The 18,602-nt window shown below is 34.6% G+C and overlaps 1 protein-coding gene across 19 annotated transcripts in view; it reads left to right on the forward strand.

The window, feature by feature from the left end:
* PCDH15 (protocadherin related 15) overlaps positions 1 to 18,602 on the forward strand; it is a 1,013,670-nt gene that overhangs the window by 775,508 nt on the left and 219,560 nt on the right. For all 19 annotated transcript variants that reach the window (XM_054522581.2, XM_063727642.1, XM_063727641.1 and 16 more), the window contains 2 exons: positions 14,148 to 14,453; positions 16,938 to 17,162. In XM_054522581.2, the coding sequence (XP_054378556.2) occupies positions 14,148 to 14,453; positions 16,938 to 17,162 (531 nt within the window). The remainder of the gene's footprint in view (positions 1 to 14,147; positions 14,454 to 16,937; positions 17,163 to 18,602) is intronic.

The raw sequence follows: 18,602 nt of genomic DNA on the forward strand, positions 1-18,602 counted from the left end.
TTTATTTTGAAATGAGCATTTCCATGTTTCAAAATAATTAGTGGAATTCACAACTCTGGGCACACTGTATACTGTAATTCTCATGACTTCATGATATGACTTCCATGACTTATCTGAAGTATGTTTTTCCTTCTGTTAGATATCATGTCAGATTAGCTTGCCACAGAATAAGGGAGACATTGAGGGAACCCACTGACAATTCTCTGTAACTTAAGATTTTTATTTTTCTAATCAAATATAGGTAAAGTCTGAGTGGCTATGTAATGATAATCTTCAAGTGTGTATTTGTGTGATATGGCCCTTAATCCCCATCATGAAAATAATTCAGAGTTAATTCTAAATTATGTCCAGCTCATCTTTCTATCTCTGGACTCCAATCTATCATGCAGCTAGAATAATTAATAATGCCACACTAGTTATAGCAGCATCCCCTACCTGCACAAAAATTACAAACAGATGGCACATTCATACTCTAAATTCAAATCCAAATACTCTTATTTGCTAGCTAAAGGAAACTGAACTTATTTTTTGTTCTTCTGAAATATTCTTGGCTGTAAAATATGGACAATAATAACTGCCTTATTGGGTGTTTATAAGAACTAAAAGAAAAAAATTAAAGCTCATCATATTTAAGACTTCTGTTTCTACTTGGGAAACAAATTCAACAGGAAAATATGAGTTACATCGCTGGGCACAGGGGTGGAAAATGACAAATATTAGTTTGGATCAAAAAAATCAAACCCTGGACGTTTTCACCTTTGAGGTAATAATGTAGCTGGCTGTTTCATTTGAAAACAATGAATGATATTGTAATAATTTAATATATGTAAGTATGTGTATAAAATTTGCTATATTCTGTTAAGCAAGGAGTTTATAGTCTAAGAAAAAAACCAATCCAAGATATAGGCTTGTTATGAAGACAATGTGCCAAGCAGATCTCCCTTGAAGGTAGAGCTTAATGTCTTGGCTTTTTGGAGTGATGTAGGGATGAAGGAGTAAAGAAGGATGTACAGCTGCTAGCCCAATTTAGAGACGACCTTATCTACAGAAGGTTCCCTTGCCCATAGTCACACCCATTTCAGTGTAGCCCATATCCTGACTGATGCCTGAGTGTAAAGTCCTGGACATTTTACCCCAGCTCAGAAAAACTGTGAAATGCAATTGCAGTTCTGCAGTTCCTTCCTTGGGTTGGCCAAGGCTGTAGTTGACCCTGCATAGTAGTTTGACTTTCTCCCTGAATCCAATTCTGGTCTTGTCCTTTGCCCTCCAAAAATGTTGACCCCCCAAAGCATATCCCAATAAAATTCTTGCAACTAATCTCTGTCTCATTGTCTGCTTGCCAGAGAACCCACCTGCAAACTCCTTTATACAGTATAGCTTTTTCTTCAAGTCATGCAAGAATCAAAGATGAGAGGCTCTTTTTTTTTTTTTTAATCTAAGTGCAGTCTGCAAAATAAATAAATCAGGCAGTATTTCTTTGGCTTGCTTTCCCACTATTTAGTTTATGATATCTCAGAAGAATTAGTTCATTGGGATTTCTGAAACCAAGCTCTGGAAATATTCCCTATGTGTGTCATAATTCAAAACGTGGATATATAGCAAATACAGCCTCTTTTTCACTGTCTTATTCTATGTGAACATTTTTATGAGGAGCTCCTCTGAGCCTAGTCTTTTCTAATGGTTTTATGACTTCTCAGTATCATACTCATCCAACTCTGAACAGACAGATTTCTGTCAAAAGCAATCAGTCTTTATGAAAGTAGCAGGAGTAATGTTTCCTCTGGGCAAACCAAATCGAAGTGGTTCACACTTGTCATGTTAGATGTAACTTCGGTCTCCATTTAGACCCCTCAGACTTTAAGTTTGAAATAAGTCAATAACTTCCTTCTTTATTATCTGCAAAGATTCTTGGTAGATAGATTATAGAGTTTCTGTTTCTCAAAGCAATACACTTTCTTAACACAAGCATATTTCAGACATATTAAGAGTTCTCTTCCAGACCACAATAATACAGCAAATGTTGCAACAAAGCGAGTCACATAAGGTTTTAGGTTTCCCAGTGCATATAAATATTATTTTTACACTATACTATACTCCATTAAGTCTGCAATAGCATTATGTCTGAAAAACAATGTCCATACCCTAATTAAAGTGTTTTATGGCTAAAAAAAAAACACTGTCAATCATCTGAACCTTCAGCAAGTCTTAATCTTTATACTGACAGAGGGTCTTGCCTCACTGTCGGTGGCTGCTCACTGATTGGGAGGGTGGTTGCTGTAGTTGGGATGGCTGTGTCAGTTTCTTAAAATAAGACAACAATGAATTGTGCTGCATTGAATGCTTCTTGCTTTCATTAAATTTTTATCTGTAGCTAGTGATGCTGTTTGATAGCATTGTAGCTAAAGAAGTTTTTTTCAAAATTGGAGTCAATCTTCTTAATCCTTGCTGTGTAGTATATAAAATATTCTAAATTATCTGTTGCTATTTCAACAATGTTCACAGCATCTTCATTAGGAGTAGGTGTCATATCAAGAAACCACTTTCTTTGCTCTTCCATAAAAAGCAACTCCTCAACTGTTCAAGTTTGTCATAAGATTATAGCAGTTCACTCACATCTTCAGGCTCCACCTCTAATTCTAGTTCTCACCATGTCTACCACATCTGCGATTCCTTCATCCACTGAAGTCTTAAACCTCTCTTAAACCTCTCAGAGTCATTCATGAAGGAAGAAATCAACTTCTTCCAAGCTTCTATTAATGTTGATATTTTTACCTCCTTCCATGAATCAAAAATGTTGCTATTGGCATCTAGAATGGTGAATCATTTCCATAAGATTTTTAGTTCACTTTGCCCAGATCCATCAGAGGAATAACTATCAATGACAGCTATAATCTTACGAAATTTATTTCTTATATAATAAGATGAAAACCTCAAATTTACTCCTTTATCCATGAGCTGCAGAATGGAAGTTGTGTTAACAGGCAAGAAAACAACACTGTTGTCCTTTTACATCTCCATCAGAACTGTTGAGTGACCAGGTGCATTCTCAATGAGCAGTAATGTTTAGAAAGAAGTCTTTTTTTTTTTTTTTTCCTGAGCAGTAGGTCTCAACCATGGGCTTAAAATACTCGCGAAACTATGCTGTAAACATTGTTTATGCTTCCATAAACATACGCTGTTATTGAGGCATTGTTATTCCATTTATTGATCACAGACAGAGTAAATTTAACAGAATTCTTAAGTGCACTAGAATTTTCAGAATGGTCAATAAATATTGGCTTCAACTTAAAGTCACCAGCTCTTAGCACCTAACAAGAAAGTCAGCCCATCCTTTGAAACCTTGAATCTAGGCATTGACCTCTCTGTTTTAAGTTATGGAAGTTCTAGATGGCATATTCTAATAGAAGACTGTTTTATCTACATTGGAAATCTGTTTTTTCTTTTTTAGCATAGCCACCCTCATCAAATATCTTAGCTAGATTTTCTGGATAACTAGCTGCAACACCTTCTGCATCTGCACTTGCTGCTTCACCTTGCACTTTTATGTTATGGAGATGGCTTTTTATTTTTCCCTTAAATTTCATGAACCCACCTCTACTAGCTTCAGACTTTTCTTCTGCAGCTTCCTCCCCTCTCTCAAGCTCCAGAGAATGGAAGAGAGTTAGGGCCTTGCTCCAGATTAGGCTTTGGCTTACGGGAATATTGTGGCTAGTTTGATCTTCTATCCAGACCACTCAAACTTTCTTCACATCAGCTTCACATCAGGTTGTTTTACTTTCCTATCATTTGTGTGTGCACTGGAGTAGCACTTTTCATTTATGAAATAACTTTTCCATTGCATTCACAATGTGGCTAACTGTCACAGGAGGCCAAGTTTTTAAGCTTTCTCAGCTTTTGACCTACCTCTCTCACTAAGCTTAATCATTTCTAGCTTTTAATTTCAAATGAGAGACACACAACTCTTTCACTTAAATGCTTAGAGCCCATACATAGTAGGGTTATTAATTGGCCTAATTTTAATTTCACTGTGTCTCAGAGAATAGGAAGGCTCAAGGAAAGTGAGGAAGAAGGGGGAATGGTCAGTGGGTGGAGAAATCAGAACACATACACCATCTCATCTTGGACCATGTGTCAAAAAAATGTATACATAGAACCTTTATTAATTAAATTTGCTCTCATATGGTGTGTTCTGTGGCACCCCAACACAATCACAATAGTAACTCCAAAGATCACTGATCATAGACCACCATAACAGATCCAGTAGTAATTTAAAAGTTTGTAATATTCTGAGAATTACCAAAATGTGCCTCAGAGACATGAAATGAGCACATGCTGTTGGAAAAATGGTGCCAATATGTTTGCTTAAGGCATCTTTGTCAGAAGCCTTCAATTTGTAAAAAATGCAACGTCCATGAAGCACAATAAAGCCAAGTGCAATGAAATAGAGTGTGCCTTACCACTTCTATTTTATTTCACTTCTATTTTATTTCAGATTCCAGTTCTAGTATACAGTATCATTTAATTCTACTGACTAGACTGCTCCTGTGGAACAGTTTACACTCCATAAATAACATGTCATTGAAAACATTCAATTATTCTCAGGAAAATTTCTGCTTGGCCAATTGATATTAAAATATTCCTCTTATTGCCTACATGCTAACAATTAACAAAGGAATGGCATCCAAATGAAGTTTCCTACACCTTTTAATCTCCAATCTGGCTTATTTTCTCTTTACCAGAAAAAAAACGATGTTAATAAAGTATCTGAACCTTTTATATACCTGTAACTTCTAAAAATGTGTGTATATAATTAATATTAAGGTAAGCAGCAGTACTGTTTACACCACAATTAAAGGAAACAAACTGACAGCACTTTGCATAAAGCCTGCTGCTGAGGAATGATTCTAAAATAGTTACCTACAATTTACATAGTAGCACACAGGAAGGTACTAGGAAAGTATATCTGAAGGAAGGCAGCTGGAAAAGGAAGAACACAGCAGAATCTGAGTTCATAACTTCTAATTCAAAAGGCAGTTTCACATTGTGTATATCTTAGCTCTTTTTCTCCAAAAATGAATGCAGTCCCAGGGAGTAAATAGAGAAAGATAAGTTGTTTCTTCCAATTAATTCTGTTTTCCTAATTTAAATTACTGTGTTGGACAAGTGACAGTAGAAAACATGATCTTCAGTTACTTCAGTGAATTGTTGTCAGCAAAATGAATACATAACATACATTTTTAAATCAACCTATTCAGAGACATCCCAGATTAAGGTAATGAAACAGCTGAACATTACTAAACTAGCTCAAGGAATGAGTGATGATAAAATAAAACTGGAACCTATATCTGGCTCTATCCCTGTGATGTTATCAAGGTAGGTCAAATTGTGACAATGTGTGTAAAATAGAGAAAAACCCCTTTAATTTTATGGTTATTGTTTGGGAAAAATGTGAGCTTATATTCAGCAAATGAAATAATTGATAGTATTGGGAAATTAAGAGATATTTTTCTCTCATTAAATAGTTATTATATTAGCCAGAGGTATTTTTATTGCTCTTGTGTTACTTACAGTTCTGTTAATCTTTAACTTGAATGTTATCCAGAAAATTTAATTGTATAGAATTTCACAGAGAACCCAATCTGGCTGTCATATTCTTTTCAGTTTCCAGTTAAGAATTTTTTTCTAGAAATGATGCACGAAAATGATTTGTGAGACAGTGTAATATAATGAAAAGCCCGGTGACAGACAGAAGGACAACACTTAAGGTATAGATTACTCTTGACTCTTCAGAGAAATGCGTGGGCATGTTTATATTGAATCCAACAGAATATTAGAAAAAAGAAAATTAAAACTTGGATTAGTATATAGGACCTATAAAAACGCCTGATAAGCAAAATGTCACATTTTCAATAAGCATAGAGAAGACTATTTAAAATAGTTATTTTAGAAAATAAACCACAATACTTTGTGTTATAACTTGGCAGAAAATGTAAGCACAATCAAATAAATAGGCCTGGGCTAAGCAGATTATCACATAAAATGCAATTCATGGAGATGGTATTTTTACCTTATTTCATTATTTAAGAAGTGATGAGTATTGAGTACAAGCTCAGAGATACCCTGAGTTGCCCCATATAGTAATATGGACAGACATTTTAGAAAGTGTTGTCACTGTAATGAGTGCTGAAAGAACAATGCTTATGTGGAAATGTTTATGATATATAAGGAAGTTACAGAGGACTCTCTTTTGGCTAGAGCATGCATTCTCAATGGTGGTAGATCATTTCCAATGTGTAAAATCAGGTTTTGGGAGACCAAAAAAACCTTACTTTTTCTTATGTATAAAGCATGGATAATATACATACATAAATATATCTGTGGAAGTACAAATGTATAAGGGTTCTAGTAGAAAGAAAAAAATCTTAAAATCCTCTTTTGACAGGAGTTGATAATGAAAAAGGTTAAGCAATGCTAGAATAGACTGTTAAAAGTTAAACTAATATATTTAATTACACAAAAATAGGTATATATATTGTACTTACTTTAAAACTGACCTAGAACTAGATTTCCTTAAAGAATTCTAGGTGACTGATACGGTTTGGCTGTATGTCCCAACCCAAATCTCATCTCGATTTGTAATCCCCATGTGTTGAGGGAGGGACCTATAATCCCCACTTGTCCAAGGAGAGGGGTGATTGGATCATGGGGGAGGCTTCCCCCATGCTTCTCTTGTGACAGTGAGTGAGTTCTTACTAGATCTGATGGTTTTATAAGTGATTGGGAGTTCCTTCTTCACTCTTTTCTGTCACCATGTGAAGAAGGTGCCTGCTTCCCCTTCACCATCCACCATGATTATAAGTTTCCTGAGACTCCCCAGCCATGTGAAACTGTAAGTCAATTAAACCTCTTTCATTTATAAATCCCCCAGTTTCTGGGAAGTTATTTATAGCATTGTGAAAACTGACTAATACTGTGACAAAATTGAAAACAAGAAAGCAATAAGATGTAACAAAAGGACAAAGTTTAATAAGTAATTATGTGATCACTTAATTTTTATTTAAAGAACAAAATGTGTCCTATTTTCTTACATTTCATCTAGTAAACAGAAAACATACCTTCTTTTAAGACAAAATCATAAATACTAATTGGCAATTTTTATTTCTTCATGTGTTTGGGTGGTTGGGGTGGGAATGATATGTAATTGAAAAATGGAAATAGCTTCAGAAGAAATTTTGGCAGAAATTATTGCATATCTAACCTATGTCATTGCAAAAAGAAAAATGAAACTGGCATTGTATGATATAAATAAGCCATCCTGGCCTTATGAATTCTTAATTTCATGTGGGCTATTAAAAAAATGACAGAAAAAAAGCAATAGGGCACGTGGTAAAGAAACATACAATGAGCTTCAGGAGCATGAAGATGAGGCATTTAGCTTACTCAGAAGCTTCTGAGAGGTGATACTAGGGCTGAAGAATAATCAGTTTTGGAAATAAGGGGAAGATTTTATGACTGGATAAAGCAGACATGAAATAGCATGGTTAGTATGGCAAAATGCACTTAGATTTAGTGCTTGGAATATGTTCGCCCACAGAGAAAAAGATGAGACTGAAGAAGTTGGAGAAATAGAAGTAAAAAGAGGTTGGAAAACTAAATATAATTTAATATATGATTTTTTTACCATCACATAAAGAGGTATATACACACTCAACCTACAGTGCATAATTATCAAATACTAAGCAATGGTGGGGAAATATAGAATGAGTCCTCCCAGGTTTTCCTCTTCGTTTTCAGCACTGTAAGGAATATTTGACAAAGGGAAAAGACAGCCTTACTATGTAAATACATTTAATGAACATGAAACAACATTACTTCATTTGTTTGCTGTATGAACATGAACATGACAACAACTCTTTTCCTGGAGCATTGATGTCATAATCTTCAAGTGTTTACCATTAACATGAGAACTGAATATGCAAAGATTTTTAGTGCAAAGTTTCTTCCTGATGCTTACTTAGTAAGAGGCCTGCAAGCTATGTTGGAACAGCTTAAACTGTCTTATTTAATTTGACACCTTCAGTTCATTTGCATTAAATAACACCCAACTACAGGAATATTGTTTATTTTTATTTGCTTGCTATCTTTTTTTTTACTTCTCTACCATATTTCCAACTGTGCTCCAACTTTCCACTTCTCATACATTGTACACTCCACAAAACAATTTACAGATTCTTTTCTCTAACAGTGTCTCCTATTACATAATACATGGATACACCACAGATTTTTAGGCCAATTATTTAGTTACATAGCATACTTAAATAGCAATAAAAAGTGAGTTTTACGATGTGCAAGAGGGACCAGAAGGCTGGATGGAAAGAAGAGGTTTTCCAGATGAAGTAGAACTGAAGCTAGGTTTTGAACATTTAAGTTGGATTGGGGGAAAATAAAAACAAACAAAAAAAACACCTATATCAGGGAAGGTGAGGGAGAGCATGGTCATTTCAAGGAAAACCAGGGTAGTACATTGTGAAAGTGTTTCTGATTTATCACTGTCCCACTGTGTGAGGGAATGCTATTTCTGCACCCTTTGACATCGGCCTCGCCATGTGATTTGCCTTCAATGATGAAGCAGGAGTATAGGTGATATGTTGACCTCCAAGCAGAAGCATTAAAAGCTGCAGCTTGGCTATCTCATGTCTTTTTTTCTTCTTGCACCACATGAGCTTCGTATTCCAATAAAGCCTGCTCCTTTAGCTTCTCTTCTGAGTAAAGACAAGACAGAGTAAAGCTGGATTTGGAATTCACAATGAGTGCTATATAGGTGAGAAAGGAACATCAGTGGTAACAAACCACTGACACTTGAGAGTTTCTTGGTGGTGATTGACACCATAAATATACTCCTTTGACTAAAACATACAGTTTTTGTCAGAGAGTTAGTTGAGGGATAGAAATGCATAAAGATAGGTTAGAACAAGACCAGGTAGAGCCTTGAATCCTAGGATAAAATGTAGTTTATTGTGTATCTTAGAATAATAGTTGATCCCTTGAGAAATTATTTGTGTTAAATATGTGTTTTCTAGATTTCTAGGGACTAGAATGAAAAGCTATTCATTCTGGTTATGTTTTTAGTGATTTTAACTCAAGTTATGCAAGTTATCTTCTGGCCAGTAAGTCTACCTACCATTGTTCAATAATGATTATGAGGCATTTGTGTGGAGAGTGAAAAAATTTATCTGCATTTTGAGTCTTTAAATTGCTTGTCTCCTTTTACACTAATAATCACAGTCCTTGAAATAGCTCAGCTTCTTAGAAAAAAAGATAACTATTGTACATCTTTTTGAAGTTAATAGATAATAATTTAAAAAACGTGTTTTCACTAGTAATGTCATGAAGGATGCACTGCCCAACCTCCCTGATCAACAGCTTTTATGGTTCCCACTTCAAAGTGAGAAAGATGTACATGACCTCTTAAATCGCTGTAAAGGACAAGCAAAAGGTAGCGCAAAACACTCTCTCAGCTTCATACTGGGCCAATTAGGTGCTACACGGTAGTTCACACCTTTATAATAGCTATAATATTTTGGTTTTGTCCTCAAGTTATTTCCTTGGGGCTGATTTTTGTCATATAATTTTCTATCTAAATAATTAATCTGAATGGATATTTGACATATTTTAAATGGAAATGAATCATTGTAAATTACACAAATAATCTACCCAGGGACTTCTCAATGGAAGAAGTGCAAACATCAACCTCTACTTTGAGGTTTCATCCCAATATATTCCACTCATACAGGCATGCTTTAAGGTCTTCTCTACAGGAATGGTAACCCCCAGGGTAGCAATCCCAGTAATGGACTTCCACTTTTATAGATGGAAAGAATTGTGTAACAGACCATTCTAAAAAGATAATGAGAAAAAAAGGTGTGAGGAATGAATTTAGTGTTTAAGAAATATATTTCCCTGTTCCCTTTTCAAGTGGCGTGCTATAAAATCGGTTCTCAAAAATCTTTGTTCAATAAATTCCCTTGAACATCGTCTGACTTTTTTCTTAAGTAATTATTTGGTTGTCTTTCATATACAGTAACTTTGGTGTTAATGAATAAGGTTTGCAAGTGGTGTTTCTGGCAATTATTCAGAGTTCTGTCCAGTGAGGTCTTTATTTGACTACAGGCTATCAGCCAATTTCCAAGCAATATGCATTCACAAATTAGTAGCCACAAATCAGGCTCCATAGTAAGGTGTATATTACAAAAATGTGTTAACCATGGACAGATGATTATAAAGTTGCAGCTATTACTGTTTATTGCTTTGATGTAGTACAAGGGGAAAAGAGATGTGTTATTTTTCTTATTAACAAATTTAATTAACTTTTAATTGATTTCTAGGAAAATATATGTTTTCATTATAGCATCATACACTGAGCTGTTTGACTAAATATTAAACATCAATGCAAAGTTCTTGACAGTACTGCTGATAATAAGAGATTCTATGTTTGGTTATCTTGTTTAACATCTACATGTTCATCTAGAATAGTAAATAAGTAAAACTGCCTTGCTTAGCCAGCTCATGTTGCTTGGCTTACATCACCTTATTTATGCTCCTTAATTTAATGGGGACATAGGAATAGATAAGGAAATAGTTCTGCATTTTATATTCTGTTCCCTTTGTTTCCATTAGATGTGTGTCTCAGTCACCTTAAAATTTTTAGAGTAGTTTTCTGGGGGATATTGTAGTCTTTTATTCCATAAGCATCAAATATACTTCTTGTCATGGTAGCTATGAATTCAGTGAATTAAGTGGTAATACATTCAGTCAAAGTGTGTGTGTACCTGACATATCGTAATTTATACCAATTTAAACTGATTATTTAAAATTCTGAAACTCTATTGGTGAGTATGCCCCGTTTAGCATTTACTGTCAGTCTGCTTAATGAATATCTGCTTGGATATTTTCTCTAAAAACTCCTATCCGGCTAGGCGAGATGGCTCACGCCTGTAATCTCAACACTTCGAGAAGCCAAAGTGGGAGGATCGCTCGAGCCCAGAAGTTCAAGACCAACCTGGGCAACAAGAGGAAACCCCATTTCTAATAAAAATACAAAAAATTAGCCAGGCCTGGGGGCATGTGCTTGTAGTGCCAGCTGCACAGGAGGCTGAGGTGGGAGGATTGCTTGAGCCTGGGAGGTGAAGGTTGCAGTGAGCCTAGATCACACCACTGCACACCAGCATGGGTGACAGAGCAAGACCTGTTTCAAAAAAAAAAAAAAAAAAGAAATCCCATCATAAAATATAGATTGCTATATATTTATATATGGCAGTATACACACACTTGCACACGTGTGCACACACATATATCAAGGTTAAAAATGCTGAGATGGGGATACTATCCTGGATTGTCCAAGGGAGCATAATGTAATCTTACATGCCCTTAAAAGTGAAGGAGGATGCCTGAAGAGTAGGTCAGAAAGATAAAATAGAAAAAGATGGAGGGAGGGATTCAAAAAATGTGAGGGGGGCTTGATGACCCTTGCTGGCTTTAAAAATGGAGGAAATAGCCAGGTGCAGTGGCTCACGCCTGTAATCTCAGCACTTTGGGAGGCCGAGGCAGGTGGATCACAAGGTCAGGGGTTCGAGACCAGCCTGACCAACATGGTGAAACCCGGTCTCTACTAAAAATGCAAAAATTAGCTGGGTGTGATGGCTGGTGCCTGTAATACCAGCTACTCAGGAGGCTGAGGCAGGAGAATTGCTTGAACCCAGGAGGCGGAGGTTGCAGTGAGCCGAGATCGCACCAGTGCACTCCAGCCTGGGCGACAGAGCAAGACTTGGTCTCAAAAAAAAAAAAAAAAAAAAAGGTGGAAATATGTCATGAGCCAAGGGATATGGGGACCTCTAGAAACCGGGATTGGTCCTCACACGACAACCATCAAGGAAGTGGGGATCTCAGTTCTACAAACTCTAGCAACAGAATTCTGTCAACAACTTGAATGAGCAAAGAGCTTGTTTCTCCTTAGAGTCTCCAGAAAGAAACATAGCCCTGGTGACACCATCTTGAATTTTTGACCTGTAGAGCTTTAAAATAATGAACTTGTTTTGTGTCAGCTGCTAAATTTGTGATAATTTGCTATGGGAGCAAAAACAAAACTAATTTAGATATGTTTAGGTATGTTTCCTAGTGGATATATAGTTAAGCAGCTGGACATGTATAAAACCCACAGACACACAGCCACATCAGTCAAATTGAGCCATTCTACCATAATATATATTCAATTATATGGGTCAATAAAAACAACTTGAACACGAGTCATTTAAATATCTAATTGCATAAATGATTAATTTTTTTGATCTTAAGATATTCCATAGACAGAAAAGTGACTGAAATTTTTAAGGGTATTATTGTTATGAAACAAGACATATTTATATTTTGTTCTTGGCTTACAATTTTATCTATTTACTTGATGAGTAATTTCAGACCAAAAAAAAGAGTTCACCCTCTTTTTTTGGTGAAAAAGGGAGAAGGCACTGTTTGTTGTTTTCACTAAAATGATCAGCTTGACTGATTTGTCAATAATTCGTAAGACAAATTCTAGGCAAAGTATAGAAGTAAAAGAAACTATATCAACAGAAACTATTCAACTCTGTCACAGTATTTTTTCTCTTCAGATATTTCTGCAATTCTTCTGTCTTTTCTCAGAATTAAACCTCAGAGATGTTAAACTCCCAGGGACAGTTGTGTTTTGATGAGTCAAAGAGACAAATCCTGCTGAAATGCTTGGCATTATGACATACAGGAGCACTGTTGTAAACATGATTTTCACATCTTAGACATTCTTGTTTCAAAGAAGGCGCAAACATTCAGCATCCCCATTCTGCATGCTTTACCGGTGCCTGTAAAACTGGATATACCACTGCATATGTGCTGTTAAAATACATCATATTGCATTCCACGCTTTATGGACCTCGAGTGATTTTTGTGTCCCTGGCTCATAAGGCAGCCAAGTGTCTTGTTTTCCTTCCTTTCCTTGTTGACAGTTTGGGGCATAATTATATAATATTTTACAGTTTCTAAGATTTATTTCAGTTTATTTTACATGGAACTTTTCAAAACAAAATACACAGTAGCTGATAGTGAGATTCATAATTAGTATCACAATTGAGTTTTAGCTAAGATTAATTCTTATTACATTTCACTTGATGAATATTTACTCAATATTTTCTCATTTTATTTGATGCAAAGTGATTTTACATGACTTCAAATTTTCAGTAAATATAGGTATATTATGGTATCAAACATTCTTACTTATGCAGAGATGTATATTCTAATGTTGAAAAAGAGTCCCTTGCAGGTACATTACAGTTACTGTAGTTTTAATCCTATTTGACTTTTGGAACAGATTTAGTTTCAAATCTGTTTCATTTCATCTAATGTTCATTAATTCCACAAGCATTTGTTAAGTACTTTTATATATGAAGTATTGTGTTAAGAACTGGGACACTGAGATATTTCTTTCTTGTGTAACCTTCCATAAGCCACAGTGTTCTCATCTGTAAAATGAGATTAATAATATTTACTGATAACAACATTATGAGGATTAAGTCAGGTTATATTTATAAATATTATTTATGATAAATATGATTAATGTTTATTATAATAAACATTATTACATAAATAGCATAACATAATAAAAATATTATTTATTATAAACAAACATAATGCATAACAATATTATTACTAAGCATATATAAATATAAAATGAATATATAAAGTGAGCAAAAACCTATGTAATCTTAAATTGTCACTCAGCAGATTATGTTAAATGAATTAAAAACAAAATGTTTTCTCACTTTAGAATTCAAAACCTATTAAAATCATGACACAAAGATTCAGTATTTTTATGAGTTTTCTGTCATAACATAGTATTGTTATTGCTAATGACATTATCAGTTTTTGTTATGTTAATTGTAAATGAAGAATATTAAACTATAATATTTTTCATGTTTTAAATTTTGCATTGTATTGTCATTGTCATTTCCTCCTTAGAGAGCCAAATAATATTTGGTTAGAAAAATACCATAATTTGTTAACTATTACCTTCATTTACAGCAGCCCATCAAAACTTATGTGAATTTTTTTGTTTTATTTAATAGGCAACAGACCCTGATGCTGGAATAAATGGTCAAGTGCACTACAGTTTGGGTAACTTTAATAATCTTTTTCGTATCACATCCAATGGGAGTATTTACACAGCAGTGAAGCTTAACAGAGAAGTCAGGGACTACTATGAACTTGTTGTTGTGGCAACAGATGGAGCAGTACACCCTCGTCATTCAACTCTAACCCTGGCCATCAAGGTTTTGGACATTGATGATAACAGTCCTGTGTTCACCAATTCAACATACACTGTCCTTGTTGAAGAGAATTTGCCAGCTGGGACCACCATCCTTCAAATAGAGGTGTGTGGAAAAAGCATTTATTACATGAATCCTACATTAGGAGATTTGCTACTAGGGTTTGTTTGCCAAAATTAGCAAGTAAAAATACAACACACCAAGTTGGATTTTAATTTCAGATAAACAATGAATACATTTTTATTATTTCTCCCATATTGCATATTGTATTTTATGTGGCAAGCCTACTTTAAAGATATCCCAAAAATTAAGGACAGAAAGGTCTATTTGTAAGAAATTAAAAATATACTTTTTAATAGTTTTTTTAATTTACAAAAGTAATATTCTGTTTATTCCAACAGTTGACAATACAATAGTTTATGAAGCAAAAGTTAATAATCTCCCACATTGTGCCTCCAGAGTACTCAGCATTAAATTTATTTCACATTTATCTTTGTGTTCACACAAATGTCAAAAAATACATATATATATATATGAATTTGTGTGGGTTATACATGTATAACATAAATGTGTATACACAGATAAAATATAGAGAGTTACAAATTGGTTTCCCCTCTATTTTATAAATATTGTTTATACCCATTATTCTGTATTTTCTCCACATTCAATACACAAAAGGCAACTTCTAGTAATCTAACTCTCCTTTTTAATGACATCTCTGTATCAAGCCTCTTTTTTAAGTTTTCAAATATAAATTACACAAAGTCCTGAACATTTTGATTCAGTAGATTAGGCTGATCCATAAATCTGCATTTTTAAGCAACCACCTCATTTAATACTGACTCAGTTGGTCTATGAGGTATGTTTTGAAAAAAAAAAAAAAAGTAGCCATTTTTCCACCTGAAGTCCACAACTTGAATGTTTTTAGCATAGTTTTCCAGACTCTGTATCCCTTCCATAATTGAACTCAGCAATGAACATTAACAAATCTAAATAAGGCAAATACTGGCCAGGGACAGAACCATTATTCCTTCATCTATTCCACCATTCATCTATCAATTAATTAATTAGTTAATATATTTATTTAACAAACATGTCTTCAGTATGTATAGTATGCCAAGTCTCCTACTGGTGGTGTTAAATTCATGCTGTCCTAGGGGATGCAAAGACTTTGGGGATACAAAGGTGAACAAAACAAATTTACTCCTTTCTTGGAGTTTTCAGGCTGGTTTAGCAATCAGTCAAGAAAATTAGTAGTTAAAACGTAGGTCCTCAGTACAAAGGGCCTAGGTAATAGAGGTGGAGCTCCTAACCTAATCTTAAGGCAAACAGAATATTTGCTAGAGAAACTTATTTCTAAATGGTGAACTGAGGGACAAATAAGAGCTATCCAAGCAGAAAAGGGAGAAAGTTTAAAGGAGTTGGGAGAAAAAAGCCTGGTCAAAATCATGGAAGACGGGAAAGTGTGAGGGGTGAGGGGCTAAAGGTCTAGAAAATGTAGTGGCTCTTACCATGTTAAGGATAATGGCGTTGATTGAAAATTGAATTAAAAACCAAAGGATTTTAAGCAGGAAAAATCACATAATAAAATGTATGCTTTAATAGCATCTTTCTGATTGTTAAGTCAATAATTGATTGGAGGAGACCAAGGCTGAGGTTCACACAGGAAGTGTTTGCATTTAAAAATGCACATTATAGCATACTCTGAATTTTCCCCATTTTCATTCTTGCTCCATTCAGTTTTCTGTACCTGAGGTGCATTTGCCAGTCTGTACTGCTGAGTGAAATAGCCATTCTACAAGACTCCCATGAAAACCCATCCTTTCAGCTAAAGGACATCGTTCCCAATTTAGAACATCTTTTAGATAGCATGTCACATTTTTTTTCCTTTCTATTTTAGTATTTGTGTCTTATTTCTTCTCTGAGACCATAACCTGTAGGGCAGTAATTGTGTCTTGATTCATTTTGGTGCTCTCTACAGCACCTTGTGCGTAACTACTATTCAAATCCTAGTTAAATCAAAGGAAGTATAGTAGAGTGATCTCTAGAAACGTATTATAGGATCCCTGTGAAAAATAATTACTACTTATATTCTTAGTTTTCTTATAGTACTTTAGCCATCTATTATGTTTATGGAAATCACTCAGTATTTATTTTTTTTTAAATATTTGTTCATGATTATCAAATCAGCAGAAAATAAGAAACAGTCATTTAAGACAATATTTATTTCTTTACTGTGATATAATTCATTTGGTGATTTTTCAAGTTAAACAGATACAGTAATAATGTCAACAATGACAAAATCTTGTAGAAAGATCTCTCTCTCTGTCTCTGACTCTGCCTCTTACTGTCTCCCTCCTTTCCTCCCTGCCTCCATCTTTCTCTCCCCCATCCCTCCTTCTCTTCCCTGGTAAATTATTAAATAATGCACTTAAAAAAAAAAAAAAAAAAAAAAGAAACAAAAAAAACGTGCCTTTTTGTCCTCGTTAAATTCATGCTGTCCTAGGCACTGACACATGACTTCCATCCTTCCTGCATTTCTTTATTTTGGTAACGTCACTAATAAAACTGTTCTTCTGCTTATTACAGGCCAAAGATGTCGACCTTGGAGCAAATGTGTCTTACCAGATAAGAAGCCCAGAAGTGAAGCACTTTTTTGCACTACATCCATTTACAGGAGAACTATCGCTTTTAAGGAGTTTAGATTATGAGGCATTTCCAGACCAAGAAGCAAGTATCACTTTTCTGGTAGAGGCCTTTGATATTTATGGAACAATGCCACCTGGTATTGCTACTGTCACAGTGATTGTAAAGGTAAGGACTAGAGATGACTTCTGGTTGCCTGCTTTGCTCTCTCTACATGTAGGTTTTGTTCCTTCTATTATACCTATAATATGTTTTGATAACAATTCCTCATGACACAGTGGTACCAGACCCAGAACATAGATTTTCCAATGGAAATATTTATGATTACATAAGAAATAACTATATTTTTGACTATAAAAGATAAATTTGAAAGAGGCAGTAAATATGTGTACAAAGACCATGGAAATTTGAGTCTGCATCAGCTCTGTGACTTCCATCAAGTCATAACCTCTCTAGACTAGATTTTAGTTCAAATTCCACAGCATCAGGCATAATTATTTGGTACAAATCCTTCAACTAAAAAAATTTTATAAATGACTCTGAAGGGCCAAGAGTTCTTAGGCCCTAAAATTAATTTAGGGCCCAAACCTCTGGAATGAAATAAGCTTCCAAGTTAGATGGAATTGAGGTTAAATTCCGGCTCAACCCTTTTTAAGCTCTATGACCTTGGGGACTTTGTTAACCTCTCTGGATTTGTTATCCTATTTATTATAATACCCTGTGCCAGATGATTCCCTGAAAGAGCATGGCATTTTTAACTTTTTGAATTTCTAGTGATTTTTAAGAGACAACTTAAAAGTAGATATGAGAAGAAGTACAGTAAGTTGATCAGTTCTAAACAGTAGTACATACAACGATCCTCTGAGCATCATCTTAAACTTTCAGATTTCTCTACTCCTTCCCCAAAGAAGGACCTGTTCCATGGGGACCATCATAAATATCAGTATTTGAGAAAAGTACACAGACGTTTCTTATACAGACATCTGAATCCCATATTGAGAAATTTACTTCAGTTACAAAGATACATATACAAAAATCCTCGTTACTTTACTAAATGAGTATATTACTAAAAAATGACTTTACATGGCAATAATTTCTTAGGCAATATAAAGTAAAAGTTCATTCACTATCATGGTACGTTGTAAAAATTTTTGTTTTGGTAAGGGAAGAAAATAGAAACTTGAAAGAGTCCTATTTAAAGTGTTTTTTTTCTGCTTCCTGAATAGACTTGGAATGATGAAAAAGGGCTGGTCAGAAAGAAATAGAGATACCTGCACAGAGCAAGGGCAGTGGAGGGAGGAAAAAGACAGAAGATCTATAAGATAAATGAAGCACTTGCGAAGAAGCTTATAGAGTATTTCAGTGACCATGAATAAAATAGATGAATATGAGTAATTAATTGAATAAACAATTTAACTTTATTATACATGTTTTGATATATATTTTATTCACAGTTGTATCTATGTTCTAACCCCAAAAATATAATTGATAATTATGGCTCAGATTTTACCAGGTGACTATAGATATCAAGTTTCTATGTTAAAAAACAATGAAATCTATGGGCTTAGATAGAAAAATGTGGAAAGATATGGACATTTTTAATAAATG

The sequence above is a fragment of the Pongo abelii genome, chromosome 8 (genome assembly GCF_028885655.2).
Source record: "Pongo abelii isolate AG06213 chromosome 8, NHGRI_mPonAbe1-v2.0_pri, whole genome shotgun sequence".
Classification (NCBI taxonomy): Eukaryota; Metazoa; Chordata; class Mammalia; order Primates; family Hominidae; genus Pongo; species Pongo abelii.